This window comes from Psittacula echo, assembly GCF_963264785.1.
Source record: "Psittacula echo genome assembly, chromosome: 4".
NCBI classification, from domain to species: Eukaryota; Metazoa; Chordata; class Aves; order Psittaciformes; family Psittacidae; genus Psittacula; species Psittacula echo.
In genome coordinates this window covers 74,909,697-74,932,277 of record NC_137738.1, presented here as the reverse complement: position 1 = coordinate 74,932,277, position 22,581 = coordinate 74,909,697, and the positions used below count along the sequence as shown (strand labels likewise).

The 22,581-nt window shown below is 35.3% G+C and overlaps 1 protein-coding gene across 7 annotated transcripts in view; it reads left to right on the top strand.

The window, feature by feature from the left end:
* The window catches only part of MYO6 (myosin VI), a gene marked incomplete at its 3' end in the record, with an annotated part of 76,242 nt that overhangs the window by 42,946 nt on the left and 10,715 nt on the right, over window positions 1-22,581 (top strand). For 3 of the 7 annotated variants that reach the window (XM_080616223.1, XM_080616222.1, XM_080616226.1), the window contains 14 exons: window positions 302-397; window positions 2,117-2,290; window positions 5,942-5,980; window positions 7,635-7,728; window positions 8,987-9,117; window positions 9,234-9,311; window positions 10,209-10,338; window positions 12,122-12,212; window positions 13,442-13,592; window positions 14,969-15,177; window positions 15,550-15,628; window positions 17,916-18,076; window positions 20,858-20,887; window positions 21,334-21,372. In XM_080616223.1, coding sequence (XP_080472349.1) covers window positions 302-397; window positions 2,117-2,290; window positions 5,942-5,980; window positions 7,635-7,728; window positions 8,987-9,117; window positions 9,234-9,311; window positions 10,209-10,338; window positions 12,122-12,212; window positions 13,442-13,592; window positions 14,969-15,177; window positions 15,550-15,628; window positions 17,916-18,076; window positions 20,858-20,887; window positions 21,334-21,372 — 1,502 coding nt within the window. Of the gene's footprint in view, window positions 1-301; window positions 398-2,116; window positions 2,291-5,941; window positions 5,981-7,634; window positions 7,729-8,986; window positions 9,118-9,233; window positions 9,312-10,208; window positions 10,339-12,121; window positions 12,213-13,441; window positions 13,593-14,968; window positions 15,178-15,549; window positions 15,629-17,915; window positions 18,104-20,857; window positions 20,888-21,333; window positions 21,373-22,581 lie in introns of all 7 variants that reach the window. The other 4 variants (XM_080616225.1, XM_080616224.1, XM_080616220.1 and 1 more) reach the window with 3 other exon arrangements.

Below are 22,581 nucleotides of genomic sequence, written 5' to 3'. Positions count from 1 at the left end.
ATGAATGGTATTGAAATCGTTGGTTAAAGGCAGAAAGAAAATCAAAAGCTGATGTTAGCAATCCTGGTGACTTTTGTTTTGAATGTGAGGTATCTTAAGGGTGTGAATGAGAATGAAAATGAAAGCAGGTTTTTGAGTATCTTGTGTTGAATGGGAAGGTCAGTGGTAACATAATTGTACTGCAGGAAATGTCATTTTTAAAACCTAGTGCTCCTGGCAAAGTCATGGTGATGTTTTAAGAATAAACTTTTTCTCATTCTCCAGTGTAATTCTTTTTTGTAATTCAACTTTTAAATTGCAGATTCCTAGAAAGTCTAAATTGGCTGTTCACAGAAATATCAGAGATGATGAAGGCTTTATTATCCGGCATTTTGCAGGAGCAGTATGCTATGAGACGGTAAGTTTACTTTCGCAAAACTATTTCTGTTACGCTTTGTAGGATTTTTGTATTTTTCAGTTAAATAATAAAATTTCCTCTCACAGAAGAGAAATTCAAAAGTGTATATGTCTTAGATCTGAAACTAATGTCGTGAGTATGTGGCAGAATTGACCATTTCTTTTAACTTCTGAAGTTACAGTCTGACAAAATACCTGAAGTTGCCATCCTCAAAATACAGATATATACAAAAACATTGAAACACCTGAAGCCAATATCTAAACTCTTACTTTAAAAATCCCAGTTTTTAGAATAAACAGAAGATCCATAATGGTTTGTTGTTCTGGGCTGTAACTCCAGTGTGTAAAAGCAAAGCTACTTCCAAAGATGATTTTTCTTTGTAATTTAAAAATGCATACTTCTTAATATGTACTTCAAAGCACTCCAAGAATTATAATGATTGCTGTGCTGTTAGAAGTAGGCACATCCTGTAGGTCATTTTACAGATAAAATTGAAGTCAGTGCGTTACCTACCTCATTTTTCTGAGGTGACTCAGTGAGTCAGTGTCAAAATAATCAATAAAATTGGAACACATTTTTCCAGGTGCTCTATATTTAACTGTGTGTCTCATCATGATATGTTAATAATACCTTAGAGTGTCTTCAGGAACAGAGGAGCCAGATACGAGCACATAAGCTGTGCTGTCAGAGTGAATCAGATATGAGGTAGCTTTGGTCCAGAAGCTGTGCTAATATGCTTGACTTAATATATTCCCTTCCCCAGAGGAACTTTTTTAGCCTGGGCCTTAAAACTTTTGGATTATAGCTACCTTGTGCCTCACCTGTTACTTGTTTCTCAATGCATTTGAGGCAATTCTCACAATCTGATTGTGAGATTGTGAGGCAATTGTCACAATCACAAGCTGGCTGCATTTAGGGTCCTATCTGGTGTTTTCATAGTCCAAGGAAATTTTGGAGGCCTGTGCTTGTTTTTTGATTCTGATCCCTGTTAAATCCTTTCATGTGATACCTGACAAATTCATATTTTCTTCAAATTAGCCTTGGCCTCTTCTGTTCATAATTACCAAAGTAACTATTAAAGTTGCTCCAAAAGCTATTGAGAATTCTGTTAGTGTGGAATTGCATACTAGTGTCTTGAACTCAGAATGTCTGTGTAACATTGTTTTTAACTTCTAAAATTAAGTAAGCCAGTTCAAAATAAACATGAGAGGTAGGATTTCTAGGAAAAGACAATATCTTTTATTAAATCAACTGTTCTTAAATAGTCATAGTACTACTAAAATATCCATTTTCCATTTCACTTTCTGAATTGTGTAAATGCACCAATTAAAGTGTGCATGTTAATCCTCATTTCACAACAGATCTTAAGTGATATTACAAGCAGTGAAGAATTAAGCTTCTCATAACTCCTAAGCGATGATGTGCTGAGTGCTGGAAAGGGAAACAAGGAGGATAATCATTGACAAAAACACAGCTCATCTCTTAAAAGGCACTAAACCTTAGCTTGGGTTTCATGATTCCAACAACATCCTTCAAATTTGAGAATATGTTTTCTCTCTCTGCCATTAGTGTTTTTGTGTGTCCAGTTGAAAAGTTGTATGAACTAATGTATGAATACTTACCCCACATATTCTTGCCGATTTTTTGAATTATGTATGTAACTAGTTTCTTTAAGAAAATGAAGCAAACGTGCTGTTATTTCTTGGGTTGTCTTTTCAGACGCAATTTGTGGAAAAAAACAACGATGCTTTGCACATGTCCCTTGAATCTCTTATATGTGAATCCAAGGACAAGTTTGTTCGACAGCTGTTTGAATCTAACACTAACAACAACAAGGATCCCAAACAAAAAGCTGGGAAACTTAGTTTCATCAGTGTAGGAAACAAATTCAAGGTAACAGTATAGCAAATGATCTTATCTTCTTGTAGTATTTGCTAGTTTTAAGTTAACTGACATAAGCAGAACCTAAGGTTAGGAGAACTAGTGGTAACTGGAGATTCAGATAAAGAAAATTCTGTTAAATAGATGTTTTTTTCTATTGAGTTATAAGAAACCAGTATATTTGAGCTACATGCTATGCATCTCTCTTAGAAAGATGTTTTATAATAGTCCTTACAGAGATTATACAGTAGTTTTTCAGTGAGAATTTTGTGAGTCCACAAGGAAGATCGCAAATCTTGAGATCTAAATTTAGATTCTGTGGACTTTAAGCAGTTCTAAATGTGAGAAAAGGTATTCTTCCTTCCTCTCTTAATTGTGCATTCTAGAAGATATATTGATTGGCTACAGTTTGCCAGTCTCAAAATTCAATACCTAACCTAACTACTGTTTTTCCTCTTCTAAGTATAAAGGTAGTCATGGCTTTCACAGAAGGATGTTCATTGTGCTGAATGTTTCCTTTCTCAATACCTGAATCTGATGCTTCTCCTAATTTTCTCCTTTCTTCCGCTTTTTGTAAAGCTGACCTTCAAACTTTGTCTTCTCCAAATGTTTTCTGCATCATTTTCTCATTCAGCAGTTTTATTTTAGCTGGACTATTCCAGCTCAGGATGGCTAGAAAGAGAACTATAGGGGAATTAAGAGATGAAAAGCAGGCACAAGCATGGGCCGCAGGTAAATTTTTCAATCTCATGGATTTACTGTTGGTAGAGCTGCTGCAGTTTCAGCAAGAGCTCTTCTCAACACATCTGGGCCAGATCCAATGAAGGATTTGTATCCTTTCAAGTCAAGCGCTGCACCATTTTTGGTATGCTACCTTACCTAGGGCACCTAAAACCGCGCATCATGTTCCTAGCTAGACTTCTTGTGCAGTCTATGGGGCGAGCGGATCTTAGACAATCCAAAATTTCCTCTGAAGTGGGGCACTACTCACTCTACGCAGAGGAGCATTTCTACTCCATGTCGAGGTTAACTGCTGAATCAGGATGGCAAGATGAGTTCCTACTTGCATAATCATATCTTGTGGCTAGTGTTTAGAACTGTTTTTAATAATGCAGGGGTTGAAAAATGGGAAGTATACGATAGGAGCACTTGCTTTTTGTGTAGAAACAGTATTTTGCTTAAGGTCTATACTTTATTCAGTGTTTTATGTCTATTGTATTTCCTGTAGCACCAAGTTATTGGTCACTCTGACAAAGAGAATTCTCTTTAGATCCTTCTGCAGACGTAGCCAGAAGTAAAATTTTCATGGGGCCAGGAAGAGTAGGAGCCAGCAGCAGAGCCTGACTTGTAGTGGATTTCGATATTTAACTGGGAATTAGGCAGCCTGCCCTCTTGAGTTTTTCTCTGATGATTATTTCATCCTCCTTTTTATTGTATAGTGGTTGTAGAATTAGACTGTAGCAATTGGTTTAATGTAAAATACGTGATCAGAATGCAGACTGAAAAATGGAATTACATAAAAATAAGCCATCTCCTGAGCAGACCCTGCACCATGAGTCTTTTGTGGATGAAGCTAGGATCCGTTGTTTTTTATTACTGAATTTTCAAAATGAAACCAATTGCGGTTTCTTTGACATAGTTTCCACTTTCTTACATCTGGGTTTACAGTTCCTCTTGGATTTAGCACCCCACATCCAGTAGATGTAGACATGTGAATGATACCATAGTCCAAGGAGGGCTGAAATGAAAAGGTAGACTTTTTTTAAGTTAAGCAGCAACTGAGTGGGGAACTTTCTGGATTGCCTTTTGGACTTTGGATGTTTACCTCGTCACTTCGAACATGACTGAAGTCCTCTTTGGATCTGGCCCATCAATCTATAATTCTTTCAATGTTTTCAAGTTTCATGGCATTTTGAATGTATGTGTTACTTCCAGTAATTCATTTACTGTTACCTTCCCAGAAACAACATGTGCTGCTGATGAACACTAATAGCCTTGAAAATTTCACTATTTCACTTCAGATGAAATCAAATTGAGTTGTTATCTTATTAGAAATTTCATCCCTATAAGAATAAGAATTCTTGTTTACCACTATGTTAGTCTGTCTCAAATTCTTCTAATTACATAAATTATTAAATGATGTTGCAGAGACTTCTGTTTATGAAATCCTTCACACATCCCTTCCTTATAACTAATTAAAATTCTCATGAATCATTTGAGGGAATAATGATTAATTAGTTAATCAGATCTACTCAAGAATCTTTGGGATGATTTTATCTTACTATGGTAATGATGGATTAAATCTTGATAATTCAAAGAGCAGTAGTTCTAGCAGAATGTTTTATTCATATGATCATTTCGTTAGTGAAATTTACCTAAGAATGACTGGCTTATTTCTTGTCAAATCACAGAGTATAAGGAAGGGGTATTTTGCCTCTAGCAGAAATGTGGGGTTTTTTTGATGGAAATCAGGCTGTCCCTTTCAAAATTAAGTATTTTTAATTCAAGAAAACATGAAGATTATATTCAAGTAGAAATATGAACAGTATGTGTGAGAACTGAGCAGGAGGTTATTAGTGTTTGTCATGCCTCTTGTGGCACTCCCTTTTTTCTAACCATGATACCTTAAATAAAACAATTTTATCCACTGGAAGGATGACCGGCAGCTGTAGGTGACGCATATTGCCCATACAAATCTGGTTTCTTGGACTCAAGGTAATTGAAAGATCTGGTTAAAAATATCAGTCAAAAGTCAGATCCTTTCAATTTTGGTTCCAGTATGGAAAATCAGGAATATGTTAGGACATACAGAATTTTGTCTTACTTCAGTCTATATATATTTAAAGCTTGCTGGTAAACTAGAAAGGCTGGCACAGCAGTAATCGATGGGGTGAAGCAGACGCTTCTGTGAAGTAAAAGCATAGATGTTTTCCTGATGTGGTTCTGGAATATTTTAAGTCCCTAACAGTTACATTCAATAGCAACTGTACCTTGTTTTCCCTGGTAGTATTAAGTCACTGGAAATCCTGTAGACTTGCCCCCAAATATTATATGACTCTGGTCTTTTATCATGATCGTATGTTTAAATGAAGCTTTGGTAAATGTGATTTTAAAATTATAATCTATTGTCATCAACAGTATTAAAAATTTGGAAGTTTGGAATTAAAAATATATTATGCAGGTTCATTCACATAAATGTTGACTTAGCTTCAAAAAAACCCAAGAAAACTGAACATACCTACTTTTTATGTTAATTACTTAACCTACAAGTATGTGCTTGTTATAGATTAAATTTGGGCTTCAATAAATTTTCAGTCTATTTTTCTTTTAATTATTGCTGATCAGTCTCATTTTCTTTATAACTGTATTGTATAGGCATTATTTCCTTTAATTTCCCACATGGGCTTGCACTTTTTTTTTATAACTATGTTGTAGTAAGTAATTATTCCATACAGTATTGTTGCACAGTTAAAACAATCAATTCCTGCAAGACCATTTGTGTACTCTTGCATGATTTTGTCTGTTAAAATTTGTGAATGTTTATCAATTCTGTCTGGTATACTAACAATGAACATGCATGCAGTAATGCTGTACCACTGTTCTGTGTGCACGTTTCTGTAATTGTTGTAGTAAGCCTCTTGAGATACCTATTTTCTTTTACAGACACAGTTAAATTTGCTTCTTGAGAAGCTTCACAGTACTGTAAGTATATATGCAGATACAGGCTCATAATTTTCTGAAATATGTCATAATAGATTATCTAAACAACATGGTTTACAATAAATGTGATAAGTAATTGCTTTAGTGTTTGACGTTATATGGCACTTCTGAAACATCTTCCTGTGCTGGTGATATTTATTGAGTTACTTATCCCTCTCCCCTTCCCCTTACCCGCTCTTCACCCATTCTGCCTCTCCCCCTTTAAAAAAGTTGTAGAATGAAAGTTACACAATTTGGGTAAACAATATGAAATGTGTGTGGGCTTCAGTCTCCTTTTTTTGTCACTTTTACTTCCTTCCATTCACTGCTAATCACGGATGACTAAATTTGCAGAAGATTTAGAGATGTTATGTAGAAGTAAGGCGATGATAATTTACTATTAATTGTTTTCCAATTCAGTCAAGCTATTAAAAATAAAATTTTTCATTTCACTTTTGTGATAGGTTGTAAATGCACATATGGTCAAAAAACCAGATTCCCGTAATGAGTATTTGCTAATTTAGCAGATGTAATTTGAGAGTTTGTGGAATGTAGTTCTACATACCCACTTTTTTAGAATTTGGAGTTGTAGGAACACATTCTTCTTGCTCTTGACTGCATATTCTAATAAATTCTAGATATAAGGTTATGCCCTGTCAAAAAAAGAAAATAAAATAATATAAAAAAAGAGGGGAAAAACATGGGAAACGAATGGGACAGCTGCTGGAGCGTAGTTTAAGATTTTACTGTACTCATGAAGCTGGTCTGAAAGAAAGATGATCTCTTTAACACAGAACACTCAGTAACTGAGACCCAGTCCAGGAAAATAGCACGTGGCCAGGCTTGCTGTACTCTGAATTTAGCTAACCTGTGACTGAGGATGAATTTTTAATACAAGCTCCCTTGGCAAGTGCTCTCTCTCAGCTGAAAGATGGAAAAAGAGAGAAGACACTGCAAACCAGGAGTAATATTATGTTTTCTAAGTCTCAATTTAGTGTTAGTATATAAGTTACTATTAACAGCCACCTATTACAAGAAAATCTGAATAATTGGGTGATGTTTTGCAAAAATGTCATCCTTAATGAATGTGAAATGATCAGACAAAGCAGTGGTCAAAATTGTAGAGGTAGCACACATGGTGCTAAAAGAGGAGCAGACTAGAACAACATGAAGGGAGAGAGAAGCCATGCCAAAACAAAATGATAAAAAGTAAAAATTAGGAGAAAGGAAGGTCAGGTTCATCTGGCATGATTCCAGTGTCAGGGGGCTGGCAGGATGTTCATCAATGTGAACTTGGGAAGACTGAGGCATTTAGGTTTTGTGGCTGTAGAAGGTAACAAGGGTAGTGGAATCTAGACTGCTAAATTGTAATTAGATTGTGTTAATGTTAAGAAGAACAGTTGAGTGAAAACTCTAAAGTTGAGGGTCCAATTAATAGCTTGAGCATTGAGATCGCTTACATCAAGATCAATGCTAGAGTGCAAAACTAATCTATGAGAGAAAAAGAATGTCAGCAATTCTCTATTAAAATACTATTATTTTGTATCTTCCACACCCCCTGCACACCCCACACCCCCCAGTAATTCTTAAATGATGAATTGTTATTTCAACAGGTTTAAAATGTGTAGATTCTGCTAAATTCTTCTTTTGGTAATAGGGGTCTAGCTTTATTCGCTGTATCAAACCTAATTTAAAGATGACAAATCACCATTTTGAAGGAGGACAGATTCTTTCTCAGCTTCAGTGTTCAGGTAATGTTTTTCTTCTGTTTATTACTTGGGGTATTATTATTGACCTAAGTCTGAAATATGTGAGATGGAAGCAATAATTTCCTAGTTTGAACAGTTGCTTTCTTGAAGGTAGCTTATTTATGTCTCATGAATAGTTATTTAGATTCTTGGTAACTTCAGTTCTTAGTAAGTTAGCTCTTGGTCAATAGAGCCCTAGAAATAATTCATCTGAACAGCCATAAGGTCTCTTCTTCACAAGAAGAGTTGATGTAATTTCCATTGATTGCTTTTCCATTGATTATAATGAGAGTTTAGCCACAAAGTGCCTGTGTAAGAAGCCATGTAGCCATATATTGGTACATAAATTTAGATTTCCCAAGGCAGGGTTGAATCCCTTCTCTTTGTGTTGCCCACAAAGTCAATAGGGCAGCAGTACAGCCCAGAACAATAGAATCCCTTTAAATTACTGTGGCAGATGAAGTGTTAGAAACGTGTGCATTTAGGGGCAGTTGTAGCTGAAATACCCAATAATTGAAACATACCTGTTTTCTTTGATCTATTAAATATTATGATAGAGTTGAATAGTACTATTTTTCCTACTTTTCTGTATTTTTGTACTTAATTTTTTGTGCTTAAAGTTTTTTCTTTTTGAAGCCAAGATACTTCCAGGTTCTGCAGCTGTTGGTTTGACCAGCCCACATGTTTCACGTGTTACGTTATGGTCACAAAAGCTTAACAATTTTTCAGCAATTAGAATTCCATTAACATCCCTATTAGTAGGTTTCTGAAGGTTAACAGCATTAAAATTACATCTTAGCTGCTCATACCTAGCAGTGCAAGCACACTAAAGCAATGTAAATAAACACACTGCATTGATGTTTGCATTTGCACCATATCTCACAAATATCATTGACATGATGGAAAGAAAAGCCTGGTTGGACATTATTTGCTTGTTTTTCCTTTTATTTTAAAAATAAAAATGTCAATTCTGCTAAAAAGAAAAAAATATTTAGGAGAAATATTAGATTGGGTGTTACTTACCTACAATAGGAAGAAGATCATATGGCCTCTTCTTATCTGTTCAGTATTAACCTTTTGTGAATGATCACATGATCAAGAAGTATTAGAGGCTGGAACAAGTGCCATCTGAACTTTGTGATTTAATCTATGAACAATGTCTTTGAGGCTTACATCATAAACTATTGGTTATAATGAAAATCACTGCTTCCTTTGCATTTTACTGATATCAGCTTTTGCGCATGTGTTTCTATGATTTTAGGAATGGTGTCAGTTCTGGATTTGATGCAAGGTGGTTTCCCTTCACGAGCCTCATTTCATGAACTATATAATATGTACAAGAAATACTTGCCTGAAAAATTGGCTCGACTGGATCCTAGGCTGTTTTGCAAGGTAAGAAACAAATTCTTCACCTATAATATCCAGGACAGAAAATGTATTGGGGGAGGGTGAGGAGTGGTGGTTTTGAAGGAGGCAGAATATAATCCTGACTGTTTTTGGTGTTTCAGGCACTATTTAAAGCCTTGGGACTGAATGAAAATGATTACAAATTTGGGCTAACCAAGGTCTTTTTTAGACCTGGCAAGGTAATGTTTCTCTTGGACTTCATGAATATAAATCTTAGAATAATTTCTGTTGGAAGGGACCTCTGAAGGTGACAGTGCTCAGCGCATTGCTAAAAGTGTGGCCAACTTAAATAAGGTTGCCCAAGGTTTTTTGTAAATAGTGTTCATTTTCTATGAAAAAAACCAGTATTAATACTGATATAGTTTGTTTCATAGTCCTGTTGCTAATGCTGCTCAATTTCTAATGCAATGTTTGTATTCCCAGATGTTCTACCAGTCACTTAAGACTTATGTTGACTATTAAAAAGAGCTAGTCAGAGCAAAGAAAAAGTATTTTCCAGTAAAATCTATTCATAGCTGAAAACTCCTGCTGTGATTTTGAGCATTGCTGTTGCTATGCAGAGAAAGATGAAGTAGGGAGCTGTTGTGACTAGAAAGGAATATTATTGTAGTCCCAGAAGAATGTTCTTCCTGCCATAATAACAGAAAAGTAACAGTGCAAGATTTTCGGAAAAGGTTGCCTGTAGTTGGATTCTTATACAAAGGCTGAAAATTGAGAAGTGCTTTCAGGGCTTTATTTTTTTCCAGATACAGAATTAGACATGTCTCAAAGTTGTGGAAGGGGCCAGAGTAAGTATTCAGGATATAGAGAGAATTGTGGCAAGAAATATTTTTAGTGGTTAATAAATGGTTGGATTATTCAAAATGCAAAGTGTTGCACATCAATTAAACAAAAAAAACCCCTGTAGTCATTTCTGTTATCATTAAAGAGTAAACCGATGCCAGATGTACCTGCTTACTTGAAGTAATTGAAACTGATATAATGATTGGATGCACTCAACGTGCTCTTAAATAACAATGTCTAATTCTCTCTGTTCTCCTGCTCTGTAAAACTTTTTTTTTTTTTTTATTCTTTAGTTTGCAGAGTTTGATCAGATAATGAAGTCTGATCCAGATCACTTGGCAGAGCTTGTGAAACGAGTGAATCGCTGGCTCATTTGCAGTCGTTGGAAAAAAGTTCAATGGTGTTCTCTGTCAGTGATTAAATGTGCGTATTTCATGTTTTATTAAATCAAAATGTTAAAAATATAGCTAAGCAATTATTATCACCTTGAAATGTGGCCAAGGACAGGTAAGCAGATGGTTACATACTAAAGTCTGAGCAATTGATTTCAAGGTTGGTGAGATTTCTTTTTTTTATTGTTATTTTTTAAATGCTTTATGTTAGGTACATACAGTGGGACTTAGAGAGGGGTTTTTCAAAGTGGGATATCGAGCCCACCAGCAATCTCCTGAGTCCAGTCTGCTTCAACGCTTGCTGAAGCCTGGGCAACTGCACAGAAATAGCTATCTGTCACAGGTCTTGCAGGGGAGAGACTCCTGCACCAGCAGAAAAGAACAGTAGTTCAACTCTCGGTTAACATGGAGTCACGTAGTTCTGAGAAGTGCCTGCACAGAGGTTGTCATCTCCAGACAGAAACTGCATGTTTGAAAGCACTGACCTGAATTATGAGGCAAACATTCTCTGCTCCAGCAATTAGTGCCTATCACTATTGATACACAGTGCCTAAGTGCTGGGCCTTCCCAGTTTACTGTGCAGAGTAGGAATGAGGCAGTGTGGAACAGAGATTGGTGCTTGTGGGGTGCTTCAATAAAGCTATCTGGGAGGTGGGGTAAGGTCTGATGCAGGATGTTAGGGATCTATACAATAACACGGAGGGTGGAAAGTATGCATTAATATGGGGAAGAAAAGCATAAAGGCCTCATGCCTTATGGCTGTGTTTGGGCCAGAACACTTGTGACGTGTATCCATCACTGATTGGATACTATTTGCTGCTCTTTATACCAGGGCAAATAGAAATTATAAGTTCTTTTCATATAAGTTTCAGATATCAGAAATTGTAACACTAAAATAATTTTTGACCTAGAAATTTATGCCATTTAGTCAGAAAGATAGGACAGAAAGTCTGTCACTGTGTCCAAATAGTAGCAACCCAGGAAAATAATATACTGTTATGATGTACCTTACTTTTTTTTTTTTTAGTATTTTATAAGAAGTTAGAAGCTAATTTTATATCCAGAATAAAGCTGAAATAGGTACACAAAAAGTAGAGTGCATCTTTATGATCACCTAAGTACAGTAGTTAAAAACCACTGTGTTCACAAAACATGCTCAGCTGATAACAAAAGGCAGCATTGATCTTTAGGCATCTATGCTTTATCTAGTAGACATGTAAAAACTTAATTTATTGTTGCACTTCTGAGCTACTTGGCATGCATGCTAGTACCTGTACCTTGACATTATTCTGTTTAACCGCTCTCCTGGTTTGAGAGGGGTTTTTAGATAAAGACACTATTGGAAAAACAGCTGGAGGTTTTGTTTTGTGTTCTTTAATTTCAGTATTGCAGAGAAATCCTCAGCAAAGTTGCAGGCACTTTGTTATCTCTAGCAGATAGTGGATACTTCATTACCCTTCAGCACAGTACTTAGACTTTATGTTGAGCACTTCCTGCTCTCTAGGTCCAGTGACTTTTCACTGAGGTTACTGATGTCTGTGAATCTGGAAGGGGGGGTGTGTGTGTGTGTGTGCATGCATGCATGCGAGTGTGCACGTGCTGAATTCTTCCTGTTTGTTTTGGGTGGGAGTCCCCATGCCTTGTCTAAGGATTGTGAATTCTGTTGTCTGCTGTGTCCTTAGTATTGTTTTATAGACCTAGCTCTCAAGCACATGTTGTCTGCATAGTTTTGAGCCATCAAGTGTGTGAGTAATATAGGAGTTGTGTTAAATTGTAGAAGCCCTTGAGTCTCAGTATGTTTTGTCTCTTTACAGTAAAAAATAAGATAAAATATCGAGCCAGTGCCTGCATTAAGATACAAAAGACTATTCGTATGTGGCTGTGCAAGAGAAAGCACAAACCACGGTAAGAGAATGTTCCTTGGTTGAAGAAAATCGATTCTTAATAATATTTTCTTGTGAATGTAAAGAGGAGATTTACTATGCTTAATTAAATATATCTGAATTCATAGAATGATGCTCAGTATGGCTGAGAGACTTTAGGAGTTTCTGTGTTCCTCTTCTTTCAAAAGGTGTATAGACTAAATCTGAACCTCCTAAGAGATATTTGTTTAGCTCTTTGTTCATAAAGTCCTTCAGTGGTAGCCTAGTTATTAGAAATCCTTAGTTAAGCCTCTCTAAATGAAACTTAAGCTCATTATTTTTTGTCCTTTCCCATTCACACCTTCCTTTATAGGCCCTCTTTCTTTTTCATCTTAAAAATAATTATGTGTTCCATCTGTCTTGTCTTCTCTTGGAATTAAATATTTCCATTAGCTTAAATGTGACTGCGTGGAACACTGGCGGAAAAAGCACTTCAGTCATTACATTCTGCTGACATCTTTTTGTTCTTTGATAGAGATCCAACTCTTTAGTCTTATAGAATGTTTTCTTTTGCAAACTTTGATAAGTATGTTTCATTTTGTACCTTGGCATTTCTGACCATGGCCCTGTATTTTTAAGCTCTTCTGTACTCATCTTTAATGATTTGATTTTGTTTTTACTTTTTGTGTCTTGTTTTCCTGAATCACAGTTCAGTGATTTCTTTCTAGGAAGACCTCTCTGCAGCGTTGTAACTTGTATTTGTGGCCTTCAGTATTGATTCTTAAAAAAATCTCCAAGTTTTCTTGGACTGTTCCCCAGACTTCTCTCTCTAGCCATTGCACCCGTGGGGCTAATGACTAGGTTCATGTAGTTAAGTTTTATCTAATGCAGTCCCGTTATTTGATTAAGTGGAACAACTCAACCTTTATCCACTCCAGTCAAAATCCTCTAGTGGATACTGGTGATTTGTTATTGAAAAAGCATCCCAAAACAACAACCAAAAAACCCACCCCCTCATGATGTCTCAAAAAACCTGCCTTTTTCCATTTTGAGTTGCTGTCTGCTAATCCATTTTAAATATTGTTTGCAAAAATCTCCGTTGCTTGGTTACTTAATGTGATAACTTTTGAATTTCAAAAAAAGAGAGTAGGTTTTATCAGAAGGCATAACTTGTATCCCCTATCTACCTCTTTAATGTGATTACTGAAAGCTTTAAAAATATTACCTTGTGAAAACATCTCAAGATACAAATAAACTGTCTTACCTTCACAGCATTGATGGCCTGATAAAAGTGCGTACACTGAAGAAGAGACTTGATAAATTTAATGAAGTAGTAAGTGCTCTGAAGGAGGGCAAGGCAGAGACGAGCAAGCAGGTCAAGGAGCTGGAGTATTCTATTGATGCATCAATGACCAAAATTAAGGTGTGATAATAAACAGAGAAATAGTTTCTTATTACTGGAATCTTTTAAAAACTTTAGATTAAGTTAAAGACCAGTGTATTTTTCTTAATAGAAAAGACATTTTAATATAGAGGTTTTAATTTTTAGAAGCACTTGGTAAATCGATTTACTCTTTAAAATTACTTGTGAATGTAACTGAAGTGATTCCTGAATCTGGGTGCATACATTTAGACTTTGATAATATTATCTGTGTTTCAAAATTGGCATTAGGAAATGTAAAGCAAAAATGCATGTTGATATTGTGAGAAAAGTGTTGTTAATAATTTGCTTGTTGCTTTTATTATTGGAATAATTCATATTAGCAATGTTTTAAATTAACCAGGACTGAAGCATGCAAGCATTTATCACAGAGTGAAGAGATTTATATTCCACTTATGAGTTTTCTTCAGACTTGATAGTAAAGAGAATTCAGCTTGCTGATTATGCTTCAGGATCTATAGTTGTTTCTTACCACAAAAGCACACAAACAAAATGAGAGCATGCTGGGGTTTGCAAATGTTAGAAAAAAACCTGATGTGTTGAATTTCTGTTTCATGCAAAATTATAGCTTTCCTACTGTACCATATTAAGATTTTCCTATTTAAAATCACAGTTGAAAAGATGATAGAGTTAACCTGTCAACTTAGAGCTCTCTTAAGATAATAATTAAGACAAGATAATATGATCATCATCATGATGTACCCTCAGGAAATGTCAGCAAACATCCCATATTGTAGTTTTATTAGTATACCTTAATGTGAATTGTAAAATGAAATTAAATTGTAGCTATGAATGAGGTTTGCTACACATGTAGCAAAGGTTATTGTATTTTCAACCTGTTATTTGCTATTAGTAACTTTTTAAAAGAAGTTATTCACAGCACAGTCCAATACTTTTTCTGCATGCAAGCACATATAGTAAAAAAACCTATTCTGTGCTATGACATAAAAGGCAAAGCTGTAAATAAACACTCTAGCAGCTAAGAACATGAAACACTGCATGTAGGAGGCCCTTAGTTTTCATTTTAGCATGATGAAAATTGATTTCTGTTACTTAAAACTGCATGGTTCAAAAAAAAAAGGCATGTTTTAAAGAAAATTCATGCTTAATTTCAGAGATAAAATGGAGATTAATTTGTATGGTTTTATATGAGAGGAGAATAAGGGGAGTAATGGATCTGCGGGATTTCAGGAAGAAAGGAAAAGCTAGTGCTCAAGCTCCCCCAACCTAAAGAGCATATATAATTTAATTGTACTGCTCAATACTCTCGCTTAATTTTTTTTTTCCAATATGCATGTTTTAAAAGTGAAGTGCAAATGTAAAAGTATATAATCCCCTCTTATTATTTAATTTTGCAGACCACTATAATGACTAGGGAACAGATACAGAAAGAATATGATGCTCTAGTGAGAAGCTCCGAGCAGCTTCTGAGTGCACTGCAAAAGAAGAAGCAGCAAGAGGAGGAAGCAGAGAGGCTACGACGCATCCAGGAAGAAATGGAAAAAGAAAGAAAGAGACGTGAAGAGGAAGAAAAACAACGAAGGAAGGAGGAAGAAGAAAGACGTCTGTGAGTCTTGAATAAGTTGCTGGTTACAGAATAAGAAGAAAATAGGAAAAGCACTTTAATGAGGTCATTTTTCACACTCCTGTGCTTAAAGAGTCACTGGGATTGTACTCCTGGTGTGCTGTGCAGTGTCAAAACATTTCCTTTACCAGTGATTTATAAGTGTAGTCATAATAGAGTATGGAAGAAATGATATGATGCAGCTGCAAATGCAGATGAACTTAGAAAGTTTCTTGACTTTAAATATAGTGTCCTGTCATCAGATCTGTACTGACTTCTGGATTACCATTCAGTTTTCTGGGAGATGCTTTCCTATCTCTTGTTCAAATGCATCATAATAACATATTTTCATTTCCTCCTTTTCTTTTGTAATAGGAAATCTGAGATTGAGGCAAAGAGAAAACAGGAAGAGGAAGAGAGGAAAAAGAGGGAAGAGGAAGAAAAGCGTATTCAGGTTAATGTTTTAGCTGTGTGATGGTTTGGTTTTGGTTGTGTTGTTTTTGTGGGTTTAGTTTTGGTTTTTTGTTTGGTTTTGGTTTTATTTGTTTGTTTATTTTGTTTTCTAATTTTTAAAAAAATCTTTTTCACAGCTCAGGACCTGCACTGAGTGTAACAGCTTCAGCTTCTAAATATGTGTCTGAGAATCATTTAGCAGCGTTGCTTTAGTAATAAATGTAAAGCACAAATTATGATTAGGGCATCCCAGATTACCTATTTCTAATTCACATGCAAGTTCTGGTCTTCTGAGTAGAGGTGCATTTGCTTTTAAAGGGTTTTTAAAGTTATTTTGAAGTTAAAAATACACAACAATGGAGAACCCTAGTTTAGCCCTCGAAATTTTTGCCAGTGTTCCATGTCAGGCAAGTTTGGCACTCTTGTAATAGAAATCATGCTTGGACCTCGGGCTGTGTCATGTACCAGCTTAACCATAACCACTTTCAGAATATTAGTAATAATGAGAGGATACAGGACTGTCTCTAGTAGCCCCTTTGGCTACTTTCATGTAGAATAAACACTCGCAGTTCAACCCCTGCTCCTCCACAACCTACCCCTTGATTTCTGACACTTCTCACTGATCACATCATGAACTCTTACTTTGAGGCTGTTTGGCCCCTTTACGCTTGTGTTCCTGTTGTTTTTGAGATTGCCTGGGTCAACTAGGAGAGCAGTTGTAGAGAGAAAAAAATCTTTCCTGTAGAGGCAGTTGTAGCAAGCACAGATCTGTGGTCACTGATATTTACAGACTCTTAAGCCTTGACCATGATTAATCAGAAGCAAAACTTTTCTGCTGTATCTTGTTAACCCTGGAGTTAGCCTAGCACTGCTTATCCTCCTTGCATCTGTATACTCTTTTCTGTCCCCTCATACTAATTCTGGATAAGCAGTTCACTGGGACTAATAGAGAAATTATAGCTCAACTTTGATGAAAAATTGCTCTTTCCTGTATTATTGACTCTGCGCTTTAACAGTGCTACCAGCTTGCAGAAGTTAAACATAAAAAAGAGTAAGCTTCTATTTGGTTAGTCTTTAAATCAGTGCTTAGAGACCATTGCACATGTGCCTAGTGTCTTCTGAGAAATTCATAAGATAAGTTTGCATTCAGGAGCAGTTTAAATGGATTAAAGTTTGTCCACTGAGAAAGCAAGATGGCCTGTTGCCAGAAGGTTTTAAAACTTGGTCTGCCGGCACTCTGGGGACCATCTTTATTTATGTTTCTTTGTTTCTGAGATGTGAATATCTGCAATGCAGAATGTAATTTACACTTTTACTTAGAAATGCTGTTTGAATACAAAGCAGATAGAAATACCCTGTTAGATTACCTTTCTTTTACATTCAGTTATTTACTCATTATCTGTCATTCTGGTGGTTGTTACTGTCAGCTAATCTAAAATGGGATTCATGGGGTAAAGTCACTTATGTTACTACATTGCGTTAGTGGTGCAAATTCTGTGATGAGTGGAGGGTGACTTTGTCTTCTTTGTTGGCTTTTGGGCACCAAGAAAGGTACTGCTAAGACTTGAGGTGTATGACTTTCAGAAGTATGAATTGGATGGCTGCATTTCACTTACTGTGTGTACAGGACCCTTTGATAAACTGCAATTACAGTTTTACTGTGCAGAGGCAGTATATCTGTATTGTTTCTGCATTGCCGTAGGTTGGACTTTGACCATTTGCTTAAATTCAAAACCTTGAACAGAGTTTTCCAGTGTTTGACTTGATCCCTTTTCAAAAGGGAACCACGGACCAATATGCAAAGCAATGAGTATTGCGAAGTCCTATAATGCCAAGTGCAGAATATTAAGGGAGTATTGTGTTAGTGTTATGGAGGAATAACCATATTGCTGTGTATCATGAGTTTGAATGAACCTAAAAACTTTTTAAATCTGATATTCATAGTAGCTTCATGTGTTTTTTAAATAAGGAATAACTGATTGGCACTGTAATTTAAAAACAAAATACAAGTGGAGGACAATAATTATTTGATAAACTATACAAAACCCAAGATGCAATCTGTAGCTGTTTTGTTTTTCTTTGGAGTGCTGCTACTTCGGAATGCTGATACTTTTTCAATTCCATAAATTTGCATGTTTTGGAAGCTGTATACCACTTGGCATATTTTTCTAATCATTTGCTTACATAGCATTTTCATAGAATTGTTTGGGTTGGAAGGGATCTTAAAATCATCTAAGTATTTTTATTTTGATTGGATAAGGTTAAAGGTGTGTTTTTTGATGAAACAGGCTGAAATTGAGGCTCAGCTAGCTAGAGAACGAGAAGAGGAAACCCAGCACCAGGCAGTGCTTGAACAGGAACGTCGTGATCATGAACTTGCAATGAGAATTGCCCAGAGTGAAGCAGAACTCATCAACGATGAGGCTCAGCTTGATTTAGGATTGCGCAGGTATGGAATTAAGTGTTTCTGTCTCTTGTAAATTTTGCTTTTGTTAGAAAACTGTCTCCATTTTGCATCTCGCTACTGCAGTAATTTAGTAGGTGCTTCTGAATATGACTGCATTTCTTTTTTTGAGCTCTGGCAAGGATGGTAGCCAATTTAAATTATGATTTCTATGACTCATTTAAACTACTGAATGGAATTTCTTCAGTGGTAAGTATAAATTATACCCTTTCTGGTATAGTAGTAGTAGTTATATTGGTGTCATGATTAGTAAGTTTTTTAATGTGTAATTAATATATTTAACATAGATGGGTTTGAAAATTAAATTCTGTCTTACACTTTCTTTTTCTGTTGTGTGTGAATTATTATGTGTCACAAGAAGTGCTTGGCTTTTGGTATAGGGATCCATGGTGCCTGAAGAGCAAGAGCTCTTCATGTGTAAAGGATAATGCTTTAGAAGCAATTTAGAAGTTCCAATAAAAATAGTACTTATTGGTCAAATTGTGTAAGGAAACCTATAAACATGATCACATAATTGATGACTTCATTAGTGCTAGTCTGCCCAGTTTGTTCTTGTTGAAAGAAGGGGTGTAAGAAAATCCCAAGTGATTTCATGAAAATTCAAGCTCCCAGATTTGTTCTCTTTGTTACTCAAATTTTATCTAGATATATACTTTTTAAATAACTGTGTGTCTATGTGAGATAGGTGGGTAGTTTTTTTGTTATGTATGATACTGATTTTTAGACACACTAAAATTACTGTGGTTTTGTCCTCATTTATGAAATAGCTGGCCTATTGTCTCAGATAAGATTTTGATGTACTCAGTTAGATGTCCAGTTGCTTCACAGGCAGTGTTCTTGAGATTTTTTTGTACTTCACCTGTTTGGATAGTGGTGCAATACTTTGGAGGTAAACTCAAAGTCACTCTAGTGCAGCAACCTGGCAGAATTCTCTTAAATACAAAAGAAGGGAGGCAATAGGAAAGAAGTACTTGGACAATTCAGTAACTTTTCAGTCAGCTCTAATCTCCACAGTGTTTCCAACTGCTCATGGATGATTCTGGTATTTGTTTTTCTTGTGTAGTCCCAGAATGGTAATGAGTAGCCATCTTGATATTTATGACTGCCAGTTTCTGTCCACTGTGTAGGTAGCAGTAGGAGCATGAAGATACTTTCCTGAATGATTGGAAAGTGCAGAATGGTTTGAATACATTAAAATAGCGATGTAAATAATTTCTTGAACAAGATAATATATAAATCTAGAAAAAAGCAAGAGAGAGATTTTTTCAACTTATTATGAGGGGTTTTTTTTCACTTCAGTTTCTACAGTCTACTTCAAAGAGTTTTAAGCATGTCCAAAAATTGAAGAAAGTGCTTTTAATTTCTGCTTTGATTTGATTTTGTTTTGGTTTGTTTAAAAACAAATGAAAACATTCTCCAGACTCCAGTGCCTTCTATGGAAATCCAGGGGTAGGTTTCCACCTAACTGCAGGAATTGGCTAAAAGATAGAAACTGTAGGAATTTTCTGAAATTAAAACTATTTATTGGTTTGAACAAAACACATAATAATTTATATAAATTTTCAGGACTTATTTTAACTGATGCCAGTTAAAATTTCACTAGGGTCTAAAGAAGTTACATTCTGCCATCTTCTATATTCGAGACATGCATGTGACCATATGATACACCAAAATCATTGTTTTTGTGTATGTATATTTGCCTTTTTTGTTAAATTTTGCTTTTGATAGATAAAGCAGGTATCACTCCATACTGAATTAATGCAGTGTAACTTGTTCTACAGTGTTTTCACACAATTTTGTAAATTAAAATTTCCTGCTTAAATTTATGTTGGCATGAATAAAAGGGTATTTTTCCATTGTGCTGAACTACCTATTTAGTGGAAATAGCAAGAACAAGGTGAATTTGATGTGCCGCTTTGAAGGAACTCTTGTGTTTTGCTCATTTTTAGGGAACAATGTCATACTTGCTTGTTGTCATATTTGAAAATGAGTAGCCCCTACTTCATTTCTTTTCTCCTTAATACCTTGCTCCATCCACCATTAGTTTTCATTGATATTTAAGGATTCGTAAGTAGTTTCTCTGAAAAATATACTCATTGGCTGTCAAAGAAGAAGAGTTGTTTGTTGTGGCATTAGAGCATTTTTTTATTTGTGCTTATTCTGTTCTGGATACGCTGGACTTCTCCTAACTTCGTCCAATTGTATTACTCATCCATAATTTGAAAGCATGTGTCATAGGGATTTACCGCACCTAGGGGTGAAATAACAGAAGTTCTTAGCACTTAAATAAAAAATGAGTTAAATAATAACCATCTTGTTTTCAACTGCAATCTTTTTAAATTGTGTGTCTTATTGAAACATATAGTATAGCATACAGCACCAAAATAAGCTAGCCTCAGTGAAGATGGTGTCAGTATATCTGTTCTGTGCCTTGCGTGGAGCAATCCAAATGAATTCTAATTTGTACCATATTCAGTGCTACGTGTGTGTGTGTTGGTCTTCAGTAAGGCAGTTGAATTGACTCTCTTTTGACAGCTTGTGTGAAGAAACCATTTGTCCTGTTACCACAGTACCTACAAGAGAATTGCTGTTATTTCTTGTATGTTATGCCTGGACAAGCACATTATAATAGTAGCATGTCTCAAAATCTTTGATTAATAAGATGAGAGAGATCAGGAAATACTATGACCCACCTTTTAGTTTTTCACATTATTAGAAAGGTAACTAGGAAGTAGTCTATCTAACATAAATATCTTCTATTTGCAGAGCCGATGGAACAAAACTGCAAATGACTGCGTATGGCATTTTTTTCTATTTGAATTCTCTAATAGAAAAAAAGCAATACTAATTAATTCAAATAAAATTGATATTGTCCTCTTATTTACTAATACCCCATAATAATCTTCACATTGATTTGTAATACCTTATATCCACTACTTTGCTGATGTCTAATAAACAAGTCAATAATCTGCCTAATAATATCAATTTAAAAATTATTATGTAATTAGTGTAAACATTTTCACATTCCATCCATTTTTCCCTGCCCTGTGTGATTTATTTCTCTTTGCAGAATTAGGACTGTATGTATGCATATTAGAATGGAAGGAGATTTAAAATAAGTAGCCTTTTGTTTTATACCCTTGAATTAGCTCCACTTTGGTTGGCAAGAGACTTTCACAGTTAAAAAGGCTGTTTTTATATTAATGTGTTTGGTTTATGCTTATTTATCAATTTTCTTATAGGGAACAAATGGCCACAGAAATGTCAGAAATATTGTCTAGGTAGGTGAGAAGACAACACCAAATGAATCAATCATTTATAAAAAGAAATCACACACATGAAATGGGTTGAATCATTACGGAATGAAAAATACTGGAATCTGGGGTGTTTTAAGTGCTAAACAGATAACAATTATTTCTTTCAGATAAATTTCCTCTATCAACACCTTTTTCAGCAATTATTTTTCTGCTATTTTAATTGATTATATATAGGAAAAAGAATAAGAATAGTTCACGTACCCTGGTGTTTTGTGCTCTGTTCTCTTTTCACCTTTCATATAATGATAATAGCAAACTAGGCTCCACATCTTTCAAAGGAGTGTTTCTACAGATTCACCACTGAGTTAATGAGGTTATTTAATGTTAATGTAACTGTTAGTGCTGTTAATAAGATCTTCAAGTTACAATTTCCTTCAAATAAAAGCAGTTTTGAAAATTAGCATGTCGAAAGCATATTAAAACCCCTCTTAAGACATCTAAACAAAATCCCCTTCTGAGATTTCTTGAATGCTAATGCAACATTTTACACACAATGCGGGAGGAAAGGAGAATGGTGATTTTGATCTGAATACAATTCTTCTGGAACAGTCTCATGCTAGTTTCTGTTAGAATACTAATTCTCTGTTGAAAGAAATTGTTATAATGTTCTCCATATCAGTGAGTAATTAGGAAGTATTTTGTGCAGCTTGAGGACAGAAATAACCTTTTGACATTCATTTTCTGAAGCTTACATAAGAAGGAAAATTGTTTAGTTTTAAAAAGTGAATCTGTTGTTAAGCAAGGTACTATGCTGTGTATGTGTAGTCTGAAGGCGGTCAGTCTCGCGTGATTGATGGATTTTCTAGTTGTAGCATTGAAAATTGGGAATGCAGCTGTTAACTAATCTATTTCTTGCAGTGGTATTTTAAGAATAGGAATAAACAATGTTGTGTGTAATTCAGTTTGCATGTGAATTTAGATGGCTAGTTTATATTGCATATATTGATCTAGTTCCAATAACAATGGCCAATTCTTAGTGTGCAAAGTATCACAGAACTTTGGGCCAAAACACAGAGGCTCTCAAGTCAAGAGTTCCAAGTATATGAAAAGTGATAATGAATATGAAAAAAAGAAAAAAGTTAAACAAGCATGCAGTAAGAAGTATTGTAGTTTGAATTCAACCAAAACACAGGGGCTCTGTGGAACTCTTGACTTGAGACTGACAATTTTTTT